General features: G+C 43.3%; 2 protein-coding genes across 5 annotated transcripts in view; both read left to right on the plus strand.

The window, feature by feature from the left end:
* Nucleotides 1–357: 357 nt before the first annotated feature.
* On the plus strand, nucleotides 358–18,896 carry LOC124038698 (E3 ubiquitin-protein ligase RFWD3-like). Of its 3 annotated transcripts, XM_046354792.1 has the most exons (14): nucleotides 398–539; nucleotides 709–1,533; nucleotides 2,075–2,378; nucleotides 2,514–2,764; nucleotides 2,853–2,911; nucleotides 4,102–4,311; nucleotides 4,712–4,803; nucleotides 4,928–5,042; nucleotides 5,283–5,508; nucleotides 5,684–5,834; nucleotides 6,075–6,251; nucleotides 6,583–6,797; nucleotides 13,331–13,548; nucleotides 18,160–18,896. In XM_046354792.1, exons 3-14 carry the CDS (start codon nucleotides 2,083–2,085, stop codon nucleotides 18,301–18,303), a joined length of 2,154 nt encoding a protein of 717 aa, XP_046210748.1. In that variant the 5' UTR covers nucleotides 398–539; nucleotides 709–1,533; nucleotides 2,075–2,082; the 3' UTR covers nucleotides 18,304–18,896. The 3 variants fall into 3 exon arrangements, with proteins under 3 accessions (XP_046210742.1, XP_046210748.1, XP_046210752.1); XM_046354786.1 differs by lacking the exon at nucleotides 709–1,533 and having other exon boundaries at nucleotides 358–539; XM_046354796.1 differs by lacking the exon at nucleotides 709–1,533 and having other exon boundaries at nucleotides 425–539; nucleotides 2,061–2,378.
* A 454-nt stretch (nucleotides 18,897–19,350) lies between these two features.
* Nucleotides 19,351–20,561, plus strand: part of LOC124038681 (Golgi apparatus protein 1-like) — a 46,924-nt gene continuing 45,713 nt past the window's right edge. For both annotated transcript variants that reach the window (XM_046354772.1, XM_046354778.1), the window contains exon 1: nucleotides 19,351–19,748. In XM_046354772.1, coding sequence (XP_046210728.1) covers nucleotides 19,425–19,748 — 324 coding nt within the window. In that variant the 5' untranslated portion in view covers nucleotides 19,351–19,424. The remainder of the gene's footprint in view (nucleotides 19,749–20,561) is intronic.

Consider the following 20,561-nt stretch of genomic DNA (forward strand, 5'->3'; position numbering starts at 1 on the left):
AACTGCTTTGCTTTATCTTGGCCAGGTCGCAGTTGTAAATGAGAACTTGTTCTCAACTTGCCTACCTGGTTAAATAAAGGTGAAATAAATTAATTTAAAAAAAAAACACTAGCATGGAACATAGTCACAAACCATACCACCCTCTCAGGCCCTAGAGCACGAGAAGGGAGATATGGAAAATTGAACGATGGAAGAAGTGGGAGTTTTGTTTTGGTCAATGTACGTACTCTTTTAATTTGGGTTGATTAAATTTGTTTCCCTATCACATATGGACTTCACTTTAATTGAACTTGTTTTGCTTTTTCAATCCGTCCAGTTGGTGGCGGCAATACACTTTTTGGGTTGTGGTCCGCCATATAACGCACAGAAGAAGAAAAAAATAGACAATGGGGATAGCAAAGAAACTATGACTGCGATCAGATTATTACACCAAATGTCTTAACGTTGAAGTTAAAAGCAATGTAGTTGAACTATTTTCATGGTAACCCACGAAGTTTTACACTGGCAAGGACAGTTTGGGTCACACGCAATTTTTCAAGGTAAGAAGTAGATGTAAGATGCTACACTGCCCATGCAACTAATTTAAACAGGGATATTGATGTTGTAGTTTCAATGAGCAAGGCAAAAGCCTGAAATGGACAGTGATGGTGGAGAGATGGCAGGAGCAGTGGAATAGAGATACTAAGGGTAGACATGTATTTATTTTAGGTACAAAGAAGTCGGGGAGGACGAGAGGATGTGACAGAAGAGGAGGCTATTTTTATATATATATTTTTTTACAAGATTACGGGTGGGACACATCCGGTCAAATAAGACTTTACATGTGATAGGAAAGGATCCAACAGGAAAGTGTGATTATTGCCAGAAAGCAGAGACCGTGGCCCATGTATAGCTACAGTGTGGGCAGTATCAGAGGGAAAGAGAGGCTGAGGTCTAATGAGAGAGAGAAGGGGACACATCAAATGAAATAGTATATTGTAGAACGTAATTAGATATAGTTTCATATGTAATATTTTTTTAAGAGCAACTAGGCTGGTAGGTAGGATTTAGTTTCTTCCTGTCTCTGGCCCACACTCCGGTACAGTATGTGTCGGTAATGTATGGCACTATGGCTTACAACCGCCGATAAACCCTACCTAAGAAGAAGCAATGGATGCAGCAGAGACTGATCTGCGGCGAACTAGCTAGTTAACGTTACCATTCTAGCTCATTTAGGCTATTTCCCAAAAAAGTATATAGTTATGAAAACCACGTGGTGGGGTTATTCCATTGATCACATTCGAGACTGTCACCAAATAATCAAGTTGTTCGTGTACTTTAGCTTTTGCTGTTTCGAGTAGCCAACGTTACTGTAGCTAGCTAGCCGAACGGCCTTTGCTTTGGCTTCCGCCAATGTAAACTTCGTTCACAATGGAATTGACTTCAGCTAGTCTCTCAATGTAACGTTGGCTACTTGCCAGTTCCAAAACCTGCACATCCGTAATCCTGTTCGGAGTCTTGTTTCGCTCAGCCTGTGCAGCCGGCTATGGCAAGGTAACTAGCTACGTAGTTAGCAGTGGCACTTGGCTAAATAACGTTATAATTGTTAGCTACCAGTTAGCTATGTCTATTGTTACCTAACTTTTACCTTAAAACGGCCAACCTGCAGTTTCTAACAATAACAAAGCGAATCCCCGCCACTGTTTTGGTCAACAGTAATCACGCTCAAATTCATAGACCGCGTTAGGGATGTTTTAACCTTGTTATGAGGCTATGAAGTTTGTTTACAACCATTGGAGTAAAACATCCTTATATTTTGGGTTCTGATGGGGGTACGACAGTTAAATTAAGCCATGATGCATTTATAGCTAAAGTTAGCATTGCATGCAAGTTACATAACCTGATTTTTGTTGTCACCCTTTGTGGCTTCAGTCAGAATTGGTTCACTGTACTCACGTTTGCTTGCAATTAAGACCGTTGGCTACAATAGTGTCTGAGAACACTGAAGTCCAGAGGGAAATCATTTGTTAACATCTCAGGCAGTTGGATTATCCTTCCTATTGAAGGCAATTCATTTTTAGCCCCCCACCCATAGGTTATGAGATGGAGGTGATGGAGGCGATGGAGGTGGACTTGCAGCTGGGGGGCCCCAGTAGGGAACCAGAGCCAGATGTTGTGGCAGACCAGGTAAATCTCCCTATCGTCATCCCTGACTCTGGCAGTGAAACAGAGGACGAGGCAGATGCAGCTCCCTGTGACCCACCACGGCTCCCGAACACCTGGGCGTTCAGTCAGAACAGAGCCAGAGTGGAGGGTCAAGTTGGGTCCAGGATCAGAAGTGAGGGTCATATTGAGCCCAGGGTCACCACAGCAGCCACCCTGAGGCATCGGAGAGCCAGGTAGTTATGGTTGGACTGGATTCCCTCTAAACTGAGTATCCATACTGGAGACATAATTGTATGCTTCATTGAGTACCTATTTCACCCCATGTTATACCCATTGATTGTACCTGTATTGTTTCTGTGTGGTTCAAGGCCAGGCCTCAGGGAGCACTCCTCCACCCAGAACGCTGCTCGTGCTAGCAGCTTCCTGGATTTCCTGCTGCGAGTCCCTGCAGCCAACCAGGCCGAGGGCGACTCTGGGAGTACGACGGAGCTGAGCGAGTCGGAGGATGAGGCAGATCCCCTGGGGCCAGCAGCAGAGCCTCCCAACTCGGCCGTTCCCTCCAACCCTCGTCCAAACCCTCCAGTTGCAGTCACGCCACCCGAAGGCCTTTATTCTTTAGGTAAACCAAACTCAAGTCTGATCAGTACATAGCCATTTTCTACTGTAACCTATAAAGAGTGAATCTCACCATGCCATCCTGTGTATAGATTCTAATGCAACCACAGAGGCTGCGAGGACCGTGACTGGAAATCAAGTGAATCCTGAGGTAAGACCACATTCATTGCCAGTGATTGGCCTACACTCTTGGATGGGCATACTAAAATCAGCAAAGAAATAAACATATTTTTTTCAGGACATTGTCTTTCAAAGATAATTTGTAAAAATCCAAATAACTTCACATATCTTCACTGTAAAGGGTTTAAACACTTTGTCCATGCTTGTTCAATGAACCAGAAACAATTAATGACCATGCACCTGTGGAGTTAACACTAACAGCTTACAGACGGTAGGCAATTAAGGTCACAGTTATGAAAACGTAGGACACTAAAGAGACCTTTCTAGTGACTCTGAAAAACACCAAAAGAAAGATGCCCAGGGTCCCTGCTCATCTGCGTGAACATGCCTTTGGCATGCTGCAAGGAGGTATGAGGACTGCAGATGTGGCCAGGGCAATAAATTGAAATGTCCGTACTGTGAGACTCATAAGAGCGCTACAGGGAGACAGGGTGGACAGCTGATTGTCCTCGCAGTGGCAGACTACATGTAACATTACCTGCACAGGATCGGTACATCCGAACATCCCACCTGTGGGACAGGATGCACAATCCCTCCATCAGGGCTCAGACGGTCTGCAATAGGCAGAGAGAGGCTGGACTGAGGGCTTGTAGGCCTGCTGTAAGGCAGGTCCTCACCAGATTTCACCGGCAATAGCGTCGCCTATGGGCACAAACCCAGCGTCGCTGGACCACTGCTCTTCACTGACGAGTTGCGGTTTTGTCTCACCAGGGGTGATGCTCGGATTCGCGATTTATCATCGAAGGAATGAGCATTACACTGTGGCCTGTACTCTAGAGCGGGAGTACATGATCCACCAGCCATACTGCTGCTGTGTGATTTCCTGCAAGACAAGAATGTCAGTGTTCTGCCATGACCAGCGAAGAGCCCTGATCTCAATCCCATTGAGCATGTCTGGGACATGATGGATCGGAGGTTGAGGGCTAGGGCCGCCGCCCCCCCACAGAAATGTCCGGGAACTTGCAGGTGCCTTGGTGGAAGAGTGGGGTAACATCTCACAGCAAGAACTGGCAAATCTGGTGCAGTCCATGAGGAGGAGATGCACTGCAGTGCTGGTGATGATTAGCTCATTAGTGCAGTTTCTCTAGTAGCATTGTGCCATTTTTATTTATTCCCATGCACTGTCAGAAATGTCATGCATCATCTCTCTGTCCCCTCTAGGTTGTATCAGACCCACTAGCCTCCAGTGCACCGGCCCTTCGGTTGTCCCAGGGGGATGAGGGGGAAGGGGAGACCTGCTCCATCTGCTTTGAGCCCTGGACCACGTCAGGGGAGCATCGCCTGGCCACCCTTCGCTGCGGACATCTCTTTGGCTACAACTGCATCGCCCGCTGGGTGAAGGGCAAGGGCCAGGGAGCCAGGTGTCCCCAGGTCGGTGTCTTCATGTCTGTCTGTCAGCCTTGGTATGTGTGGGGGGAGAGGACTGGAATTGCTCCTGGTTCCACTATGAACAGGAAAATTGAAAAGGTCTGCACTCAGCATTTGAAAGAAAGGAGAATCTATTTCATCCTAAGTGGAAAAAAAACAAGCTCCTACTTCCACTGTAGTGACTGGCACCAGGTGGAATCTGTGCTGGAGGCGCAGCTTCCTCAAGCATTCAAAAATGAGTCGAAACTTAAGAAATCCCCTCTGAATTACTTACATCTGAGAAAACACCACCATAAAATATGACCCCCAAAAAACAATTGACTTAATACGCAGACAGTGACGTGAAGGCGTCCCATCAGACTCCGTCTGGCTCTTGTAATGATCTTCTGCTGTATGTCTGCAGTGCAACAAGAAAACCAAGCGCACCGATATCGTCCTCCTGTACGCGCGCAAGCTGAGGGCTCTGGACAACACTGAGCAGGAGAGTATGAAGAGGTGAAGTAGCTGCTCACCTCTTTAGTTTATTTTCTGAACTGCTGATATTGGCATGAATCTGACCTGATTCACTACTGTAGCAATGGAGCTGTTGAGTGAGTGTGTCTGAATGTGTTGTGTGCAGGTCACTGGAGCAAGAGCATTCACTGCGTAGAAAGGCTGAACTGGAGTCAGCGCAGTGCCGACTACAACTGCAGGTGATGACAGACGAATGTGGGGAACTGCACAAGCAGCTACAGGTACTTTATTCCCATTGCTTTACCGGTCATCCCCCAGTCTCCGTACCATTTATCAGGTGGACTAGAATACCGAGCCCTAATCATTGAGATAAATCTACCCCTAAATCCACTATGATGATTGTATGTTGACTTTCAATGTCTTTCTGATCACATACTGTATCTGCTATTTTTGACTTGACTTCCATTGGTATTGAACAGTGCAGGTGGGTCACTTTTCTTTCTTCCTTCTACCTCTGTCAGGAGCTGAAGACTCTGATGGCCCAGCCTGGCTGTGGGCCCTCACAGAGCTCAGCGGCATCTCTCTCTGGGCTCTTTCAGACACAGGACAGCACCCAGGGGGGCCACTATGTCTTCTCCAAGGCCGTGCTGGTGTCCCAGGTGGGGGGATGCAGGGTGCTGTCCTACTGTGAACCCCTCAGCTGCCTGCTGGCCTCTCAGCCCTCTCCACACACTAGCCTGGTGCCCGGTAAGACCTTTGATAAGCTTTGATATGCTTTCAGTACAAAATAGCTGTGAGCATTTGTTTTTTTGCACAGATTGTATAGATGTGAAAATATCAAAGGGAAGTATTGTTACTTCTTGTAATAATTTCTCTGCCTTTGCTCTCTCTTCCCCCTCCTCCCTCTGTGTCTACCTGCCAGGCTGCGGGGTGAAGAAGGTGAGCACGTTGAATCTGAAGGCCTGCCAGTACATTCCTATCCATGTCAAACAGATCAGAGGCCTGGCCTTCAACAGACAGGCCGACAGCCTCCTGCTCTCCGCTGCCCTGGACAACACCATAAAACTCACAAGGTAACCAGATAGCCTGCTTCTAAGCAGAGAGTCTGTGTCTAAGCAGATTTATCAGGACCGTGTGTTCCAGAATGGCATTGACTTCATAGCCCCAGGCTCTGATGGAGAAGAACATTGAACTTTTCTGAATTGCAAGAACCATTCAGACTTAATATTGATAACAAAACCATTGATGGTTAATAAGGACAGTATTTTCCCTTCTAAATCTAATATCCTAACTTTACCATTATTCTCCTGCAGTCTAATGACCAACACAGTGGTGCAGACCTACAACACAGGCAAACCAGTGTGGAGCTGCTGCTGGTGCCTGGACAACAACAACTATGTGTACGCTGGTCTCAGTAATGGCTCCGTGCTGGTGTATGACACCAGGGACACCAGCACACATGTCCAGGAGCTACAGCCACTACGTTCCAGGTCAGTCTGACAGCCAGGCCAGCGGGCAAAGGTGATCTAGTCTGTATTCGACACCACAGTTTAAACTACACCTGTCAATATAACCTAGGTAGGGCCCAGAGTTTTACCTTCTTCACAAGAGGATCTGACCAGGTACATTTCTGGGCTTAGATTTGATATTTTATTTGTTTTGTTACTCACTTTCAAAGATGGTGGAATGAATATTAATTTATATGGTGTGTGTGAAATGTAATTCACATAGTGTAATATATTATAATATGTTATACAATTTTAGTATGCAGTGTGATTTTTAAAACCACAGGCACCAACCATGACCTCTGGCTTCTCCCAGGTGTCCCGTGGCATCCCTGTCCTATGTGCCTCGCGCCGCCTCCAGCTCGTTCCCATGTGGTGGCCTCATCGCAGGCTCTCTGGATGGGGGTTGCTTCTGGGAGCAAGTAGACGGGACCACCTACAGACCCCACATGTTGCCCCTGGAGACAGGAGGCTGCACAGACATCCAGGTGCAGCCAGAGAGCAGACACTGTTTGGTCACCTACAGACCAGGTGAGACTATACCATCCTGGGGAGGACTATGAGGGGCAATGAAGGGCCTAAATAAATGTGTCTATACACTACCGTTCAAAAGTTTGGGGTCATTTAGAAATGTCCTTGTTTTTGGGGGAAAAAAGCAAATTATATATTTTTTTGTCCATTTTAAAATAACATCAAATTGATCAGAAATACAGTGTAGACATTAATGTTGTAAATGACTATTGCAGCTGTTTAAAAAAAATATGGAATATCTACATAGGCGTACAGAGGCGCATTATCAGCAACCATCACTCCTGTTTTCCAATGGCACGTTGTATTAGCTAATCCAAGTTTATAATTTTCAAAGGCTAATTGATCATTAGAAAACCCTTTGGCAATTATGTTAGCACAGCTGAAAACTGTTGTCTGGATTAAAGAAGCAATAAAACTGTCCTTCTTTAGACTAGTTGAGTATCTGGATACTCGGCATTTGTGGGTTAAATTACAGGCTCAAAATTGCCAAGAAACTGAAGATCTCATACAACTTTGTGTACTACTCCGTTCACAGAACAGCGCAAACTGGCTCTAGCCAGAATAGAAAGAGGAGTGGGAGGCCCTTGTGCATAACTGAGCAAGAGGACAAGTACATTGTTTCTCAAACTAGACACTAGACAAGTCCTCAACTGGCAGGTTCATTAAATTGTACCCGCAAAACACCAGTCTCAATGTCAACAGTGAAGAGGTGACTCTGGGATGCTGGCCTTCTAGGCAGAGTTGCAAAGAAAAAGCGATATCTCAGACTGGCCAATAAAATGAAAAGTTTAAGATGGGCAAAAACACACACTAGACAGAGGAACTCAGCATCCCGGAGTCGCCTCTTCACTGTTGATGTTGAAACGGGTGTTTTGCGGGTACTATTTAATGAAGCTGTTGAGGACTTGTCTAGTTTGAGAAACAATGTACTTGTCCTCTTGCTCAGTTATGCACCGGGGCCTCCCACTCTTTGTATTCTGGTTAGGGCCAGTTTGCGCAGTTCTGTGAAGGGAATAGTACACAGCGTTGTACTAGATCTTCAGTTTCTTGGCAATTTCTCGCATGGAATAGCCTTCGTTTCTCAGAACAAGAATAGTCTGACGAGTATCAGAAGAAAGATCTTTGTTTCTGGCCATTTTTTGCCTGTAATCAAACACACATGCTGATGCTCCAGATACTCAAGTAGTCTAAATATTTTGTGCTAACAAAATTGCTAAAGGGTTTTCTAATGGCCTTTTAAAATGATAAACTTGGATTAGCTAACACAATGTGCTATTGGAAAACTGGAGTGATGATTGCTGACAATGAGCCTCTGTATGCCTATGTAGATATTCCATTTTAAAAAATCTGTCTTTTCCAGCTACAATAGTCATTTTCAAAATTAACAATGTCTACACTGTATGTCTGATCAATTTTATATTATTTTAATAGACGACTTAATATTATATATTTTTTTCAAAAACAAGGACATTTCTACGTGACCCCGGTAGTGTGATATATACATATTTTACCAGGAGAAGCCCAGTGAGACCCATAGTCTCTTTTTTCAAGGGATACCTGGCCAAGAAGGCTGCAACAATTAATACATTACATAATTAAAACATACATGATCCAGCCTAAAAAAAGCATTTTACACTCCTCCGTAAGTCTTCCATCAATGTTTTAAATTCATTCAGGGTCACTAACATATCTAGATGAAGCATGGATTGTAGACTATTCCATGCCTCTGGTGCACAAGAAGAGAAGGCAGTCTTGCCTAATATTGTGAATATCCTGGGGATTTAAGTAGCAACCACCTAGCAGACTGGGTATGGTGACTGCTGGTGGTGAAGGAGACTAGACTACAGAGGTAAAGAGGGAGTTTACCCAAAAGGGCTTTGTAGATGAACACATAAAAATGTGTCTTTCTGTGCATATAAATTCTGTGCAAACCTACCCATTGGTGCAAGGTGCAATGGTGAGTGAGTGACTTGGCATTTTGTAATAAAGTGCAAAGATGCATGATAAAAAGTGTCCAGTCTCTGTAAGACAGTGGAGGCTGCATGCATATACAAGTCACCATAATCAATTACAGAGAGAAAAGTGGCCTGAATAAGATTCTTTCTAGCCATAAGTGGGAAGCAAGCCTTATTACGAAAATAAAAACAACATTTAAGCTTTGTCACAAGATTATCCGCATGAACTTTAAAGGACAACTTGTCATCAACCAAATACCTAAATGTTTGTAGGATGAAACTTTTTCAGTGGTTAAGCCACCAGATGTGACAATGCTAACCTTCTCTGGCAGAGTTCTAGCTCTGGTAAAGGTCATGAATTTATTTTTTTGTACATTCAAGACCAGTTTGAGACTACTAAGAGGCCTGCAGTGACAAAAGCAGTCTGGAGTTCTCTGGTTCAGGCTGTTGAAGAAGGAGCACATGAATATATGACTGTTTCATCTGCATATTTGCTGCCCCTTCACTGACACCAATGTTTTTGAGTCTAGCTAGCAACAATTCATGGTCAACTGAATCAAAGGCCTTTGATAAAACAAACAGAATTATAGATTGATTGTTTCACTTATAATTCACTGTATCACCAGTCCAGTGGGTCAGAAGTTTACATACACTAAGTTGACTGTGCCTTTTAAACAGCTTGGAAAATTCCAGAAAATTATGTCATGGCTTTAGAAGATTCTGACAGGCTAATTTGATGTAATTTGAGTCAATTGGTGGTGTACCTGTGGATGTATTTCAAGGCCTACCTTCAAACTCAGTGCCTCTTTGCTTGACATCATAGGAAAATCAAAATAAATCAGCCAAGACTTCAGGAAACAAATTGTAGACCTCCAAGTCTGGTTGATCCTTGGGAGCAATTTCCAAATGCCTGAAGGTACCACGTTCATCTGTACAAACAGTAGTACCCAAGTATAAACACCATGGGACCACGCAGCCATCATACCGCTCAGGAAGGAGATGTGTTCTGTCTCCTAGAGATTAATGTACTTTGGTGTGAAAAGTACAAATCAATCCCAGAACAACAGCAAAGTGTGAAGATGCTAGAGGAAACGGGTACAAAAGTATCTACATCCGCAGTAAAACGAGTCCAATATCGACATAACCTGAAAGGCCACTCCGCAAGGAAGAAGCCACTGCTCCAAACCCACCATAAAAAAGCCAGACTACGGTTTGCTGCACATAGGGACAAAGATTGTACTTTTTTGAGAAATGTCCTCAGGTCTGATGAAACAAAAATAGAACTGTTTGGCCATAATTACCATTATGTTTGGAGGAAAAGGGGGAGGCTTCCAAGATGAAGAACACCATCCCAACCGTGAAGCACACCACCCCAACCGTGAAGCACGGGAGTGGCAGCATCATATTGTGGGGGTGCTTTGCTGCAGGAGGGACTGGTGCACTTCACAAAATGGATGGCATCAAAAGGGTGGGAAATTATGTGGATATATTGAAGCATCAGTCAGAAAGTTAAAACTTGGTTGCAAATGGGTCTTCCAAATGGACAATGACCACAAGCATACTTCCAAAGTTGTGGCAAAATGGCTTAAGGACAACAAAGTCAAGGTATTGGAGTGGCCATCACAAAGCCCTGACCTCAATCCTATAGAAAAGTTGTGTGCAGAACTGAAAGTGTGTGTGTGAGCAAGGTGGCCTACTAACCTGACTCAGTTACACCAGCTCTGTCAGGAGGAATGGGCCAAAATTCACCCAACTTATTGTGGAAGCTTGTGGAAGGCTACCTGAAATGTTTGACCCAAGTTAAACAATTTAAAGGCAATGCTACCAAATACTAATTGAGTGTATGAAAAATTCTGACCCACTGGGAATGTGATGATTGAAATAAGCTGAAATAAATCATTCTCTCTACTATTATTTTGACATTTCACATTCTTAAAATAAAGTGGTGATCCTAACTGACCTAAAACAGGGAATTTTTGGTTGGATTAAATGTCAGGAATTGTGAAAAACTTAGTTTAAATGTATTTGGCTAAGGTGTATAAACTTCCGACTTCAACTGTATATATTTCTCTTTCTAATTAATTCTGCCAAGTTATCTGAAAACCAGGTATGGTCCCTTCCACTGATTCTAAATTTCTTCACATGGGCATGCTTATCACAAATGGACACATTTCATATAAAAATAGTCCCTGGCAGTGTCAACATCAGGAGTCAGACGTATTCTGTCAATATTATGGTACAGATCATGTAAGAATGCTTGCTCATCAAACTGTCTAAAATGTCTTTGAAAAATATAACAGGGTTTGGCTTCGGTAATTTATTTTGTATTTCTAACACAAGCAATATGCACGGTGATCACGGACATCATTACAGAATATCCCAGATGTGTATTTGTTAGAATAATGTCCAATAGAGTTGATTTGTTAGGTGTTCTGGGATTTGGTCTTTTTGGCACATTAATTAATTGAGCGAGATTCAGGGAGTCTTTAAGAGTCCAATACAGATGTAAGCATGTCCCAGTTCAAATCTCCTAAAAGAATGAATTCCGAGGCATTTTGCTAGTGCAGGACATCAGAGTTAAGTGCATCTCCCGAGGGCGGTCTGTAGCAGCCGACTACAGTGATGTGTGAGTCCTTATATACTTTCACTTTAACCGCATGCAATTCAAAATGTTTGTCTTTGGAAATCGAGTGAATTTAAACGCAAATCCGACCAGCTGCCTTACAACAGGCCTACAAACCCTCAGTCCAGTCTTGTTCAGCCTGTTGCGCACAGTCTGAGCACTGTTGGAGGGATTGTGCGTTCCTGGTGTAACTCGGGCAGTTGTTGTTTCCATCCTGAACCTGTCCAGCAGGTGTGATGTTCGGATGTACCGATCCTGTGCAGGTGTTACACGTGGTCTGCTATTGCGAAGATGATCAACTGCACGTCCTGTCTCCCTGTAGTGCTGTCTTAGGCGTCTCACAGTACGGACATTGCATTTTATATGCCCTGGCCACATCTGCAGTCCTCATGCCTCATTGTAGCATGCCTAAGGCATGTTCACGCAGATGAGCAGGGACCCTGGGCATTTTCCTTTTGGTGTTTTTCAGAGTCAGAAGAAAGTGTCCTAACTCTTTAGTGTACTAAGTTTTTATAACTGTGACCTTAATGTAAGCTGTTTGTGTCTTAATGACTGTTTCACAGGTGCATGTTCATTAATTTATGGTTCATTGAACAAGCATGGGAAACCGTGTTTAAACCCTTTACAATGAAGATCTGTGAAGTTATATGGATTTGTCTTACTAAATGTCTTTGAAAGACAGGGCCTTTGCTGAGTTTGTCTCGCTCACTACCAGCCACCCTTTCCCTTTGACAGCTTTGCACACTCTTGGCATTCACTCAATCAGCTTCACCTGGAATGCTTTTTCAACAATCTTGAAGGAAGATGAGTTCATCAGAGTTACAAGCCTCAAAAATTGCAGCCCAAATAAATGCTTCAGAGTTCAGTAAAGACGCATCTCAACATCAACTGTTCATTGGAGGCTGCGTGACTCAGACCTTCATAGTCCAATTGCGCCAAAGAACCATTACTAAAGGACACCAATAAGAAGGAGAGACTTGCTTAGGCCAAGAAACACAAGTAATGGACATTAGACCGGTGTAAATGTGTCCTTTTTGGTCTGATAAGTCCAAATTTGAGATTTTTGGTTCCAACCACCTTGTCTTTGTGAGACGCAGAGTAAGTGAACAGATGGCCTCTGCATGTGTGGTTCCCACTGTGATGTGTGGGGGTACTTTGCTGGTGACGGTGTCTGATTTATATAGAATTCAAGGCACACTTAACCAGCATGGCTACCACAGCATTCTGCAGCAATACGCCATCCCATCTGGTTTGGGCTTAGAACTATCATTTGGTTTTCGAACAGGATAATGACCCAACACATCTCCAGGCTGTGTAAGGGCTATTTGACCAAGAAGGAGAGTGATGGAGTGCTGCATCAGATGACCTGGCCTCCACAATCATCCAATTGAGATGGTTTGGGATGAGTTGGACCGCATTGTGAAGGAAAATCAGCCAACAGGTGCTCAGCATATGTGGGAACTCCTTCAAGACTGTTGGAAAAGCATTCCAGGTGAAGCTGGTTGAGTGAATGCCAAGAGTGTGCAAAGCAGTCATCAAGGGGTGGCTACTTTGAAGATTCTCAAATATAAAATAGCTTTTTTTGTTTGTTTGGTTGTTTACTACATGATTCTGTATGTTATTTCATAGTTTTAATGTCTTTCACTATTATTCTACAATGAAGAACATAGTAAAAATAAAGAAAAACCCTTGAATGACCAAACTTTAGACTGGTACTGTAAATGTAATAAGATGTATAGGCATTTTTTTCTGCTTTTTACTTAGTTGTGGGTCTGTTGTCCTGGAATCTCTCTGTTTGCTGGATTAATTCTTATATTTCAAAGCAGGTGTTTTGTTTTGGCTTGTGCTGGGCTGTAACAAAAGCCTATACTCCCCATTTAGCTCTCCAGGACCAGGGTAGGTGACCACTAGCTCTCGTATTTAGACTGACAGTCTCTGTGTTTGATCCCGTCCAGGGCGCTCCAAGCCATTGCTGCGCTGTGTTCTGATGGAGCTGAACAGGACCCCCCAGCAGGACGTGGCTCAGGAACCCTCGTGTTCCTGCTACCCAGTCCAGACATTCAGCGCTGGCCCCTCCTGCAAGCTGCTCACCAAGAATGCCGTGTTCAGAAGCCCGGCCGGGGAGGGCTCCACTCTGGTGTGTGCCGGGGACGAGGCCACCAACTCCATCATGGTGAGCCACTGGCATGGATGCAATTTTGTGTGTGTGTATTTTTACTTTATTCAGTTAATATGGTTGAGATTCATCATTACCCCAAAAAATGTCAACTTTGACTGCATTTACACATGACCCCTCAGTCCAAATATCTCTGCCCCAGAATGTCTGATCCTCACAAGATGTGCTTATTGTTCAGAAGTGTCTCTCTGAGTAGTTAGTGGGAATCTATACTGTCGGAGAATTATATTGGTTTGCTAATGCCCAAGTTTTACCAATATGATGGAACATGCTGTATGCTTTATCTGTTTATATGCATGGCTTTGAAGATAATAATTACACCAAAAGCAACTATAAATATGTTTATACCATAGTCTATGTATTTAAGATTTAAAGTATGATTTAAGTTTGTATTGACTTGCTCAGTAAATTTGGATAGGATCTGCGACCATCCTTTTTGTCTGCTTGTACTTTTTTCCACTTAAAAATAACATTACACTTTCAATTTCTCTGGCCCAGAAAGTCTGAATCTTAAGAGGTAATATTCTCCTGGGTCAATGGGGTCTCCTGCAGTTTTCTGAGAGGCTCTACATCATTTGAGATTGGTCTTAAGTGGTGCTACAGACCAACTGTAACTGAACACATCTGAATGTTCAATTACAGGAAACTAAATATAAACGCAACATGCAACAATTTCTACGATTTTAATTTGATTTTTTAATTTTTTAGGTCATATAAGGAACTCAGTCAATTTAAATAAATGCATTAGGCCTTCATCTATGGATTTCACATGACTGGGAGTACAAATATGCATCTGTTGGTCACATACTAAAAACAACTAAAAGGTAAGGTCGTGGATCAGAACCAGTTAGTATCTGGTTTGACCAGCATTTGCTTCATGCAGTGTGACACATGTCCTTTGCATAGAGTTGATCAGGCTTTTGATTGTGGCCTTTAATGTTGTCACACTCCTCTTCAATGGCTGTGCGAAGTTGCTGAATTTGGTTTGAACTGGAACACGCTATTGATCCAGAGCATCTCCAAACATGCTCAATGGCTGTCATGTCTGGTGAGTATGCAGGCCATAGAAGAACTGGGACATTTTCAGCTTCTAGGAATTATGTATAGATCCTTGTGAAATGAGGCCATGCTGAAACATGAAGTGATAGCTGCGGATGAATGGCACAAAAATGGGCCTCAGGATCTCGTCGCAGTATCTCTGTCTGTTGTCCGTAGCTTGTGCCTGCCCATACCATAACCCCACCGCCACCATGGTGCACTCTGTTCACAACGTTGACATCAAACTGCTCGCCTGCATGACGCCATACACCTGGTCTGCGGTTGTGAGGCCGGTTGGACGCACTTCCAAATTCTCAAACGACGTTGGAAGTGGCTTATGATAGAGAAATGAACGTAAAATGATTTGGCCACAGCTCTGATGGACATTCCTGCAGTCACAATGACAATTGCACTCAACCTCAACTTGAAACATCTGTGGTATTGTTTAGTTCCAAAACTGTACATTTTAGTGGCATGTTATTGTCCCCAGTACAAGGTGTGTGCACCTGTGTAATGAACATGCTGTTTAATTAGCTTCGTGATATGCCACACCTGTCAGGTGGATTGATTATATTGGTAAAGGAGAAATGCTCACTAACAGAGACGTGCACAGATTTGTTTACAACATTGGAGAGATGTTTTTTGTGTGTTTGTAAAATTTTGGCTATTTCTTGTTTGGTCAAAAGTATGTGGACGCTTATGCTTATGCTTATGGAACATCTCAATCTGAAATCATTGGTATTAATATGGAGTTGGTCCCCCCCCCTTTGCTGCTATAACTGCCTCCACTCTTCTGGGAAGGCTTTCCACTATATGTTGGAACATTGAACCTCTATGGGGGTGCCACAGGGTTCAATTCTTGGGCTGACTCTCTTCTCTGTATACATCAATGATGTCGCTCTTGCTGCTGGTGAGTCTCTGATCCACCTCTACGCAGACGACACCATTCTGTATACTTCTGGCCCTTCTTTGGACACTGTTAACAACCCTCCAGACGAGCTTCAATGCCATACAACTCTCATTCCGTGGCCTCCAACTGCTCTTAAATACAAGTAAAACTAAATGCATGCTCTTCAACCGATCGCTGCCTGCACCTACCCGCCAGTCCAGCATCACTACTCTGGATGGTTGACTTAGAATATGTAGACAACTACAAATAGCTAGGTGTCTGGATAGACTGGAAACTCTCCTTCTAGACTCACATTAAACATCTCCAATTCAAAGTTGAATCTAGAATTGGCTTCCTATTTCGCAACAAAGCATCCTTCACTCATGCTGCCAAACATACCCTTGTAAAACTGACCATCCTACCGATCCTCGACTTTGGCGATGTCATCTTCAAAATAGCTTCCGAAACTCTACTCGGACTGCATCCAGTTTACTGTCACAGTGCCATCTGTTTTGTCACCAAAGCCCCATATACTACCCACCACTGCGACCCGTACGCTCTCGTTGGCTGGCCATCGCTTCATACTCGTCGCCAAACCCACTGGCTCCAGGTCATCTACAAGACCCTGCTAGGTAAAGTCCCCCTTATCTCAACTCGCTGGTCACCATAGCAGCACCCACCTGTAGCACGCGCTCCAGCAGGTATATCTCTGGTCACCCCCAAAGCCAATTCCTCCTTTGGCTGCCTCTCCTTCCAGTTCTCTGCTGCCAATGACTGGAACAAACTACAAAAATCTCTGAAACTGGAAACACTTATCTCCCTCACTAGCTTTAAGCACCAGCTGTCAGAACGGATCACTGCACCTGTACATAGCCCATCTATAATTTAGGCCAAACAACTACCTCTTCCCCTACTGTATTTGGGTATTTTGCTCCTTTGCACCCAATTATTTCTATCTCTACTTTGCACATTCTTCCACTGCAAATCTACCATTCCAGTGTTTTACTTGCTATATTGTATTTACTTTACCACCATGGCCTTTTTTTGTTGTTGCCTTTACCTCCCTTGTCTCACCTCCATTGTATATAGACTTATTTTTCTACTGTATTATTGACTGTATGTGCAACTCTGTGTTGTTGTATGTATCAAACTGCTTTGCTTTATCTTGGCCAGGTCGCAATTGTAAATGAGAACTTGATCTCAACTTGCCTACCTGGTTAAATAAAGGTGAAATAAAAAAATTGCTGCAGGACTTAATTCCATTCAGCCACGAGTATTAGTGAGGTCAGGGCGATTAGGCCTGGCTTGCAGTTGGCATTCCAATTCATCCCAGGTGTTTGATGGGGTTGAGGTCAGACCTCTGAAGGCCAGTCAAGTTCTTCCACACTGAGCTCGACAAACCATTTCTGTATGGACCTCGCTTTGTGCACGTGGGCATTATCATATTGAAACAGGAAAGGATCGTATAAGAGCACAGAATCATCTAGATAGTCTTCACTCTACATCATACAATGACAAATGGGCCTAGCCCGAACCATGAAAATCAGCCCCAGACCATTATTCCTCCTTCACCAACCTCCACAGTTGGCACTATGCATTCAAACCCGGATTTGTCCTTTTGGACTGCCAGATGATGAAGCGTAATTCATCACTCCAGAGAATGTGTTTCTACTGCCCCAGATTCCAATGGCGGTGAGCTTTACACCACTCCAGCCGACGCTTGGAATTGCGTATGGTGATCTTAGGCTTGAGTGCGGCTGCACGGCCATGGAAACCCAGTACATGAACCGCCCGTCGAACAGTTATTTAGCTGACGTTACTTCCAGAGGCAGTTTGGAATACAGTAGTGAGTGTTGCATCTCAGGGCAGACTATTTTTATGCTTCAGCACTTGGCGGTCCCATTCTGTGAGCTTGTGTGGCCTACCACTTAGTGTTTGAGCAGTTGTTGCTTCTAGACTCTTCCACTTCACAGTAACAGCACTTACAGTTGTCCGGGGCAGCTCTAGCAGGGCAGAAGTTTGATGAACTGAGTTGTTGGAAAGGTGACATCCTATGATGGTATCACATTGAAAGTCACTGAGCTCATCAGTGAGGCTATTGAAATGCAAATGTTTGTCTATGGAGATTGCATGGCTATGTGCTCGATTTTTAAAATGTTTTTATTATTATTTTTTATACACCTGTCTGCAACGGATGTGGCTGAAATATCCGAATCCACTTCTCCACATGCTTTTCTGTTTTAATGCATTGAGTCTGTTTGATCATCTACTCAGTTTTAGTTAAGAATTTCAGGATATTTGCCCTAAATCTATTACTATTTCCATTATGACCATTTTAACCATATTTGACCTTCGACCACTTAATTTTACGTGACATCCGGCCTTACTTTGTATTACCCCATTGTTTGATCTAGGATTGATGACAGCCTGCAACAACAAAAACGAGCACTTTTTCCAGGTTGGCTGATGTATTATTAGAAGTTAGGCTCAGTTAAAATTTACTCCACTGTTGAGATTGATTCTTCCCAAATGGTTCAACTGTTTTGTGGTTGAAAGAAATCCATAAAAGTGAGAGGCTTGACTCTGTTTTGAGGCATTTGGGGAATAGTTTGAATTATATAAAACTGGCTCGAGCTTCACATTGAGCCATTGTTTCTAATCATGTCATCTTTTTTCCCCAGGTGTGGGATGCAGGGAGTGGATCCCTGATTCAGAAGTTGTCTGCTGACCTCCCAGTGTTGGACATCTGTCCATTTGAGGTGAACCAGGGCAGTTACCTGGCCTCTCTCACTGAGAAGATGCTCAAAATTTACAAGTGGGAATGAGGAGGAATTATGGAGGACACCACCAGCATAGAACATGTATGAGTAGCACGGCTGCTGCACTGTATAAATGGCATCCATTTAGTACAGCCTTTTCTTACCCAAAGTCACGACAAACTTTTATTGGGTTTTCATAGCAGTAGCGGGACTGGAGAGCCATCACACTGCTGCAGTGTTCTGAAGGAACTGATAACTGGAGTGCCTGTACAGATACACTACTGCCCTAAATGTTTACATTAAGAATCACAGAACATCTTTTCCAAAAAATATTTTGCTTTCTTGTTTTTTGATGCATGTGACGGATCAGTTAGTGTTGTCAGTTAACCATGCTGTTGACAATTTTTTAAATGTGTTCCATCTCTGGTTTTAGAGACTGATCCATGGATGAAAATCAGGACATCAATGGCTTGTTACATTTCCTAGATCCTGATTGGCACAACTGATCAGCAAGCTGCATTAAAAAAATGTCTTTAAAAAAATCCTTCTGGATGTGTTTCATTTATTTCCTTATTTTATTTCCAGAGGAAATTGTGTATTTTATAACAAATGTTTGTATAATTTAATGTAATAAAATAGAAATCATTGGTTATTTTTCATCCTGACTTGTGATTGTGCATCTTCAGTTTCAATGTCTAACGTTATTTTCATAAACCATCTTTTTTTCCGATGTTTTCAACCATGTCTGTATTCTGTCTAGAACTATATTTTAGAGGTCAGTAATCAATCAGTTTATATTTTCATAGGCAAAATATCCGTAACAGTACAGGGGTTTGTCAAAAACAAAATAACTGACAGGAGTCGGATAATAGAAACTAAAGTACTAGATTATCTCATAGTTGGCTAATGAAAATGTATTAGTGGTTTGGATTCCGAATTATATTCAACTGTGTTCGTTAATTGCAAGTAAAATGCTGATTGATAGTGATCCATTGTCTTTGAAGTTATTACAGAGAAACAGTAACGAAGCGGACTGTATCTGTTTCCGCAATTCGAATTTCACTCTAGAAAATGTAGATCTATGACTGAGATTGCCAACAACGCACACGCAGACGTATGCAAGAAAACGTCCCATCACTGTAGTCGTAATTTGCAGCTAGCAATCCTAGCTAGCTAGTTATCCGAAGATGGCGGCTTGTAGACGTGTTCCTCGTCTCCTGCTTTTGATGTCTATCCTTTTGTATGTGCATCCCATTCGAGAGGATAAATATCAGATCAATGGAGTCGCCAAGCCTCCAGTTAGTGTTGTTATCCCGGCTCAAAATCCAGGCGGAGTACCGGCTGCTGTAAACGGAGCTCCAGTACTCGCGGCCCTGCCACTTCGTAGACGCACTAGCGGCTGGAAGCTGGCCGAAGAGGGGGCTTGTCGGGAGGACTTGACAAGGCTTTGTCCGAAACATTCCTGGAACAATAACCTGGCCGTGCTTGAGTGCCTCCAGGATAGGAAAGAGGTATGTTGGATTGTGGGCGATATTGTGGCCCGACCAAAACTTGGGTGTGCCTTGGCTTGACTCAAGCTAGCATATAACGTTATCCAGTTAACGTTAGCTAGCTAACTACTAGTCGATGCAAGCTATTAGTTGGCTACTTAGCGAGCATTTACTATCTCGCTGGTTGTATTGGAAAAATAGGATATAGAAGTGATTGCAATTGATTATTCAATATGCTTTAAGAGCTTAATCATTCGACAAGTATAGCCACTGAAATAGTGCCACTTTTTCCCCCCAGCCATTTAGGACCGTGGTAACGTTTATTAAAGTCACAAGTTTAGCTAACTCGCTAGGCAGCTACTGTAACGTTAATACCTACAGATGTGCCAAGCTAACTATGTTGACCTTTGTTAAACTAGCAATGGCTAGCTTGAGCTTCTAATGGTATGTTGTGAGTCATGTCCATTCCTGGTCTAACACATCTGTCGTCCTATATGTACAATTCGTTAACATTTCCAGCAATGTCCTGTTCAGAGTAAGGATAGGAGGAGATTGTTAGATCTTAAGTGTGGATTCAGTGACCTTTTTTAAAAAGCTTCCAGCCAATGGTTATGGTTAGGCTTGGGAAAGCGAAAGTCAATCACTTCAGTAATATGTGGTGAGTGGCCAGTCTATCCTACTCAGGTGTTTGCAGCCTGAGTCTCAAGGCAATGGTCCTGTTAGCTCAAGGGGCTAGTACCAGCAGTGGTCTGAGAGTAATCCGCTTTTTGGTTTGTTTTCCTTGATTTTTATACTCTAGTCTAGTCTATCTACAGCATTAGTGTCTATTGTAGT

Source organism: Oncorhynchus gorbuscha, linkage group LG01 (genome assembly GCF_021184085.1).
Source record: "Oncorhynchus gorbuscha isolate QuinsamMale2020 ecotype Even-year linkage group LG01, OgorEven_v1.0, whole genome shotgun sequence".
Taxonomy (NCBI): Eukaryota; Metazoa; Chordata; class Actinopteri; order Salmoniformes; family Salmonidae; genus Oncorhynchus; species Oncorhynchus gorbuscha.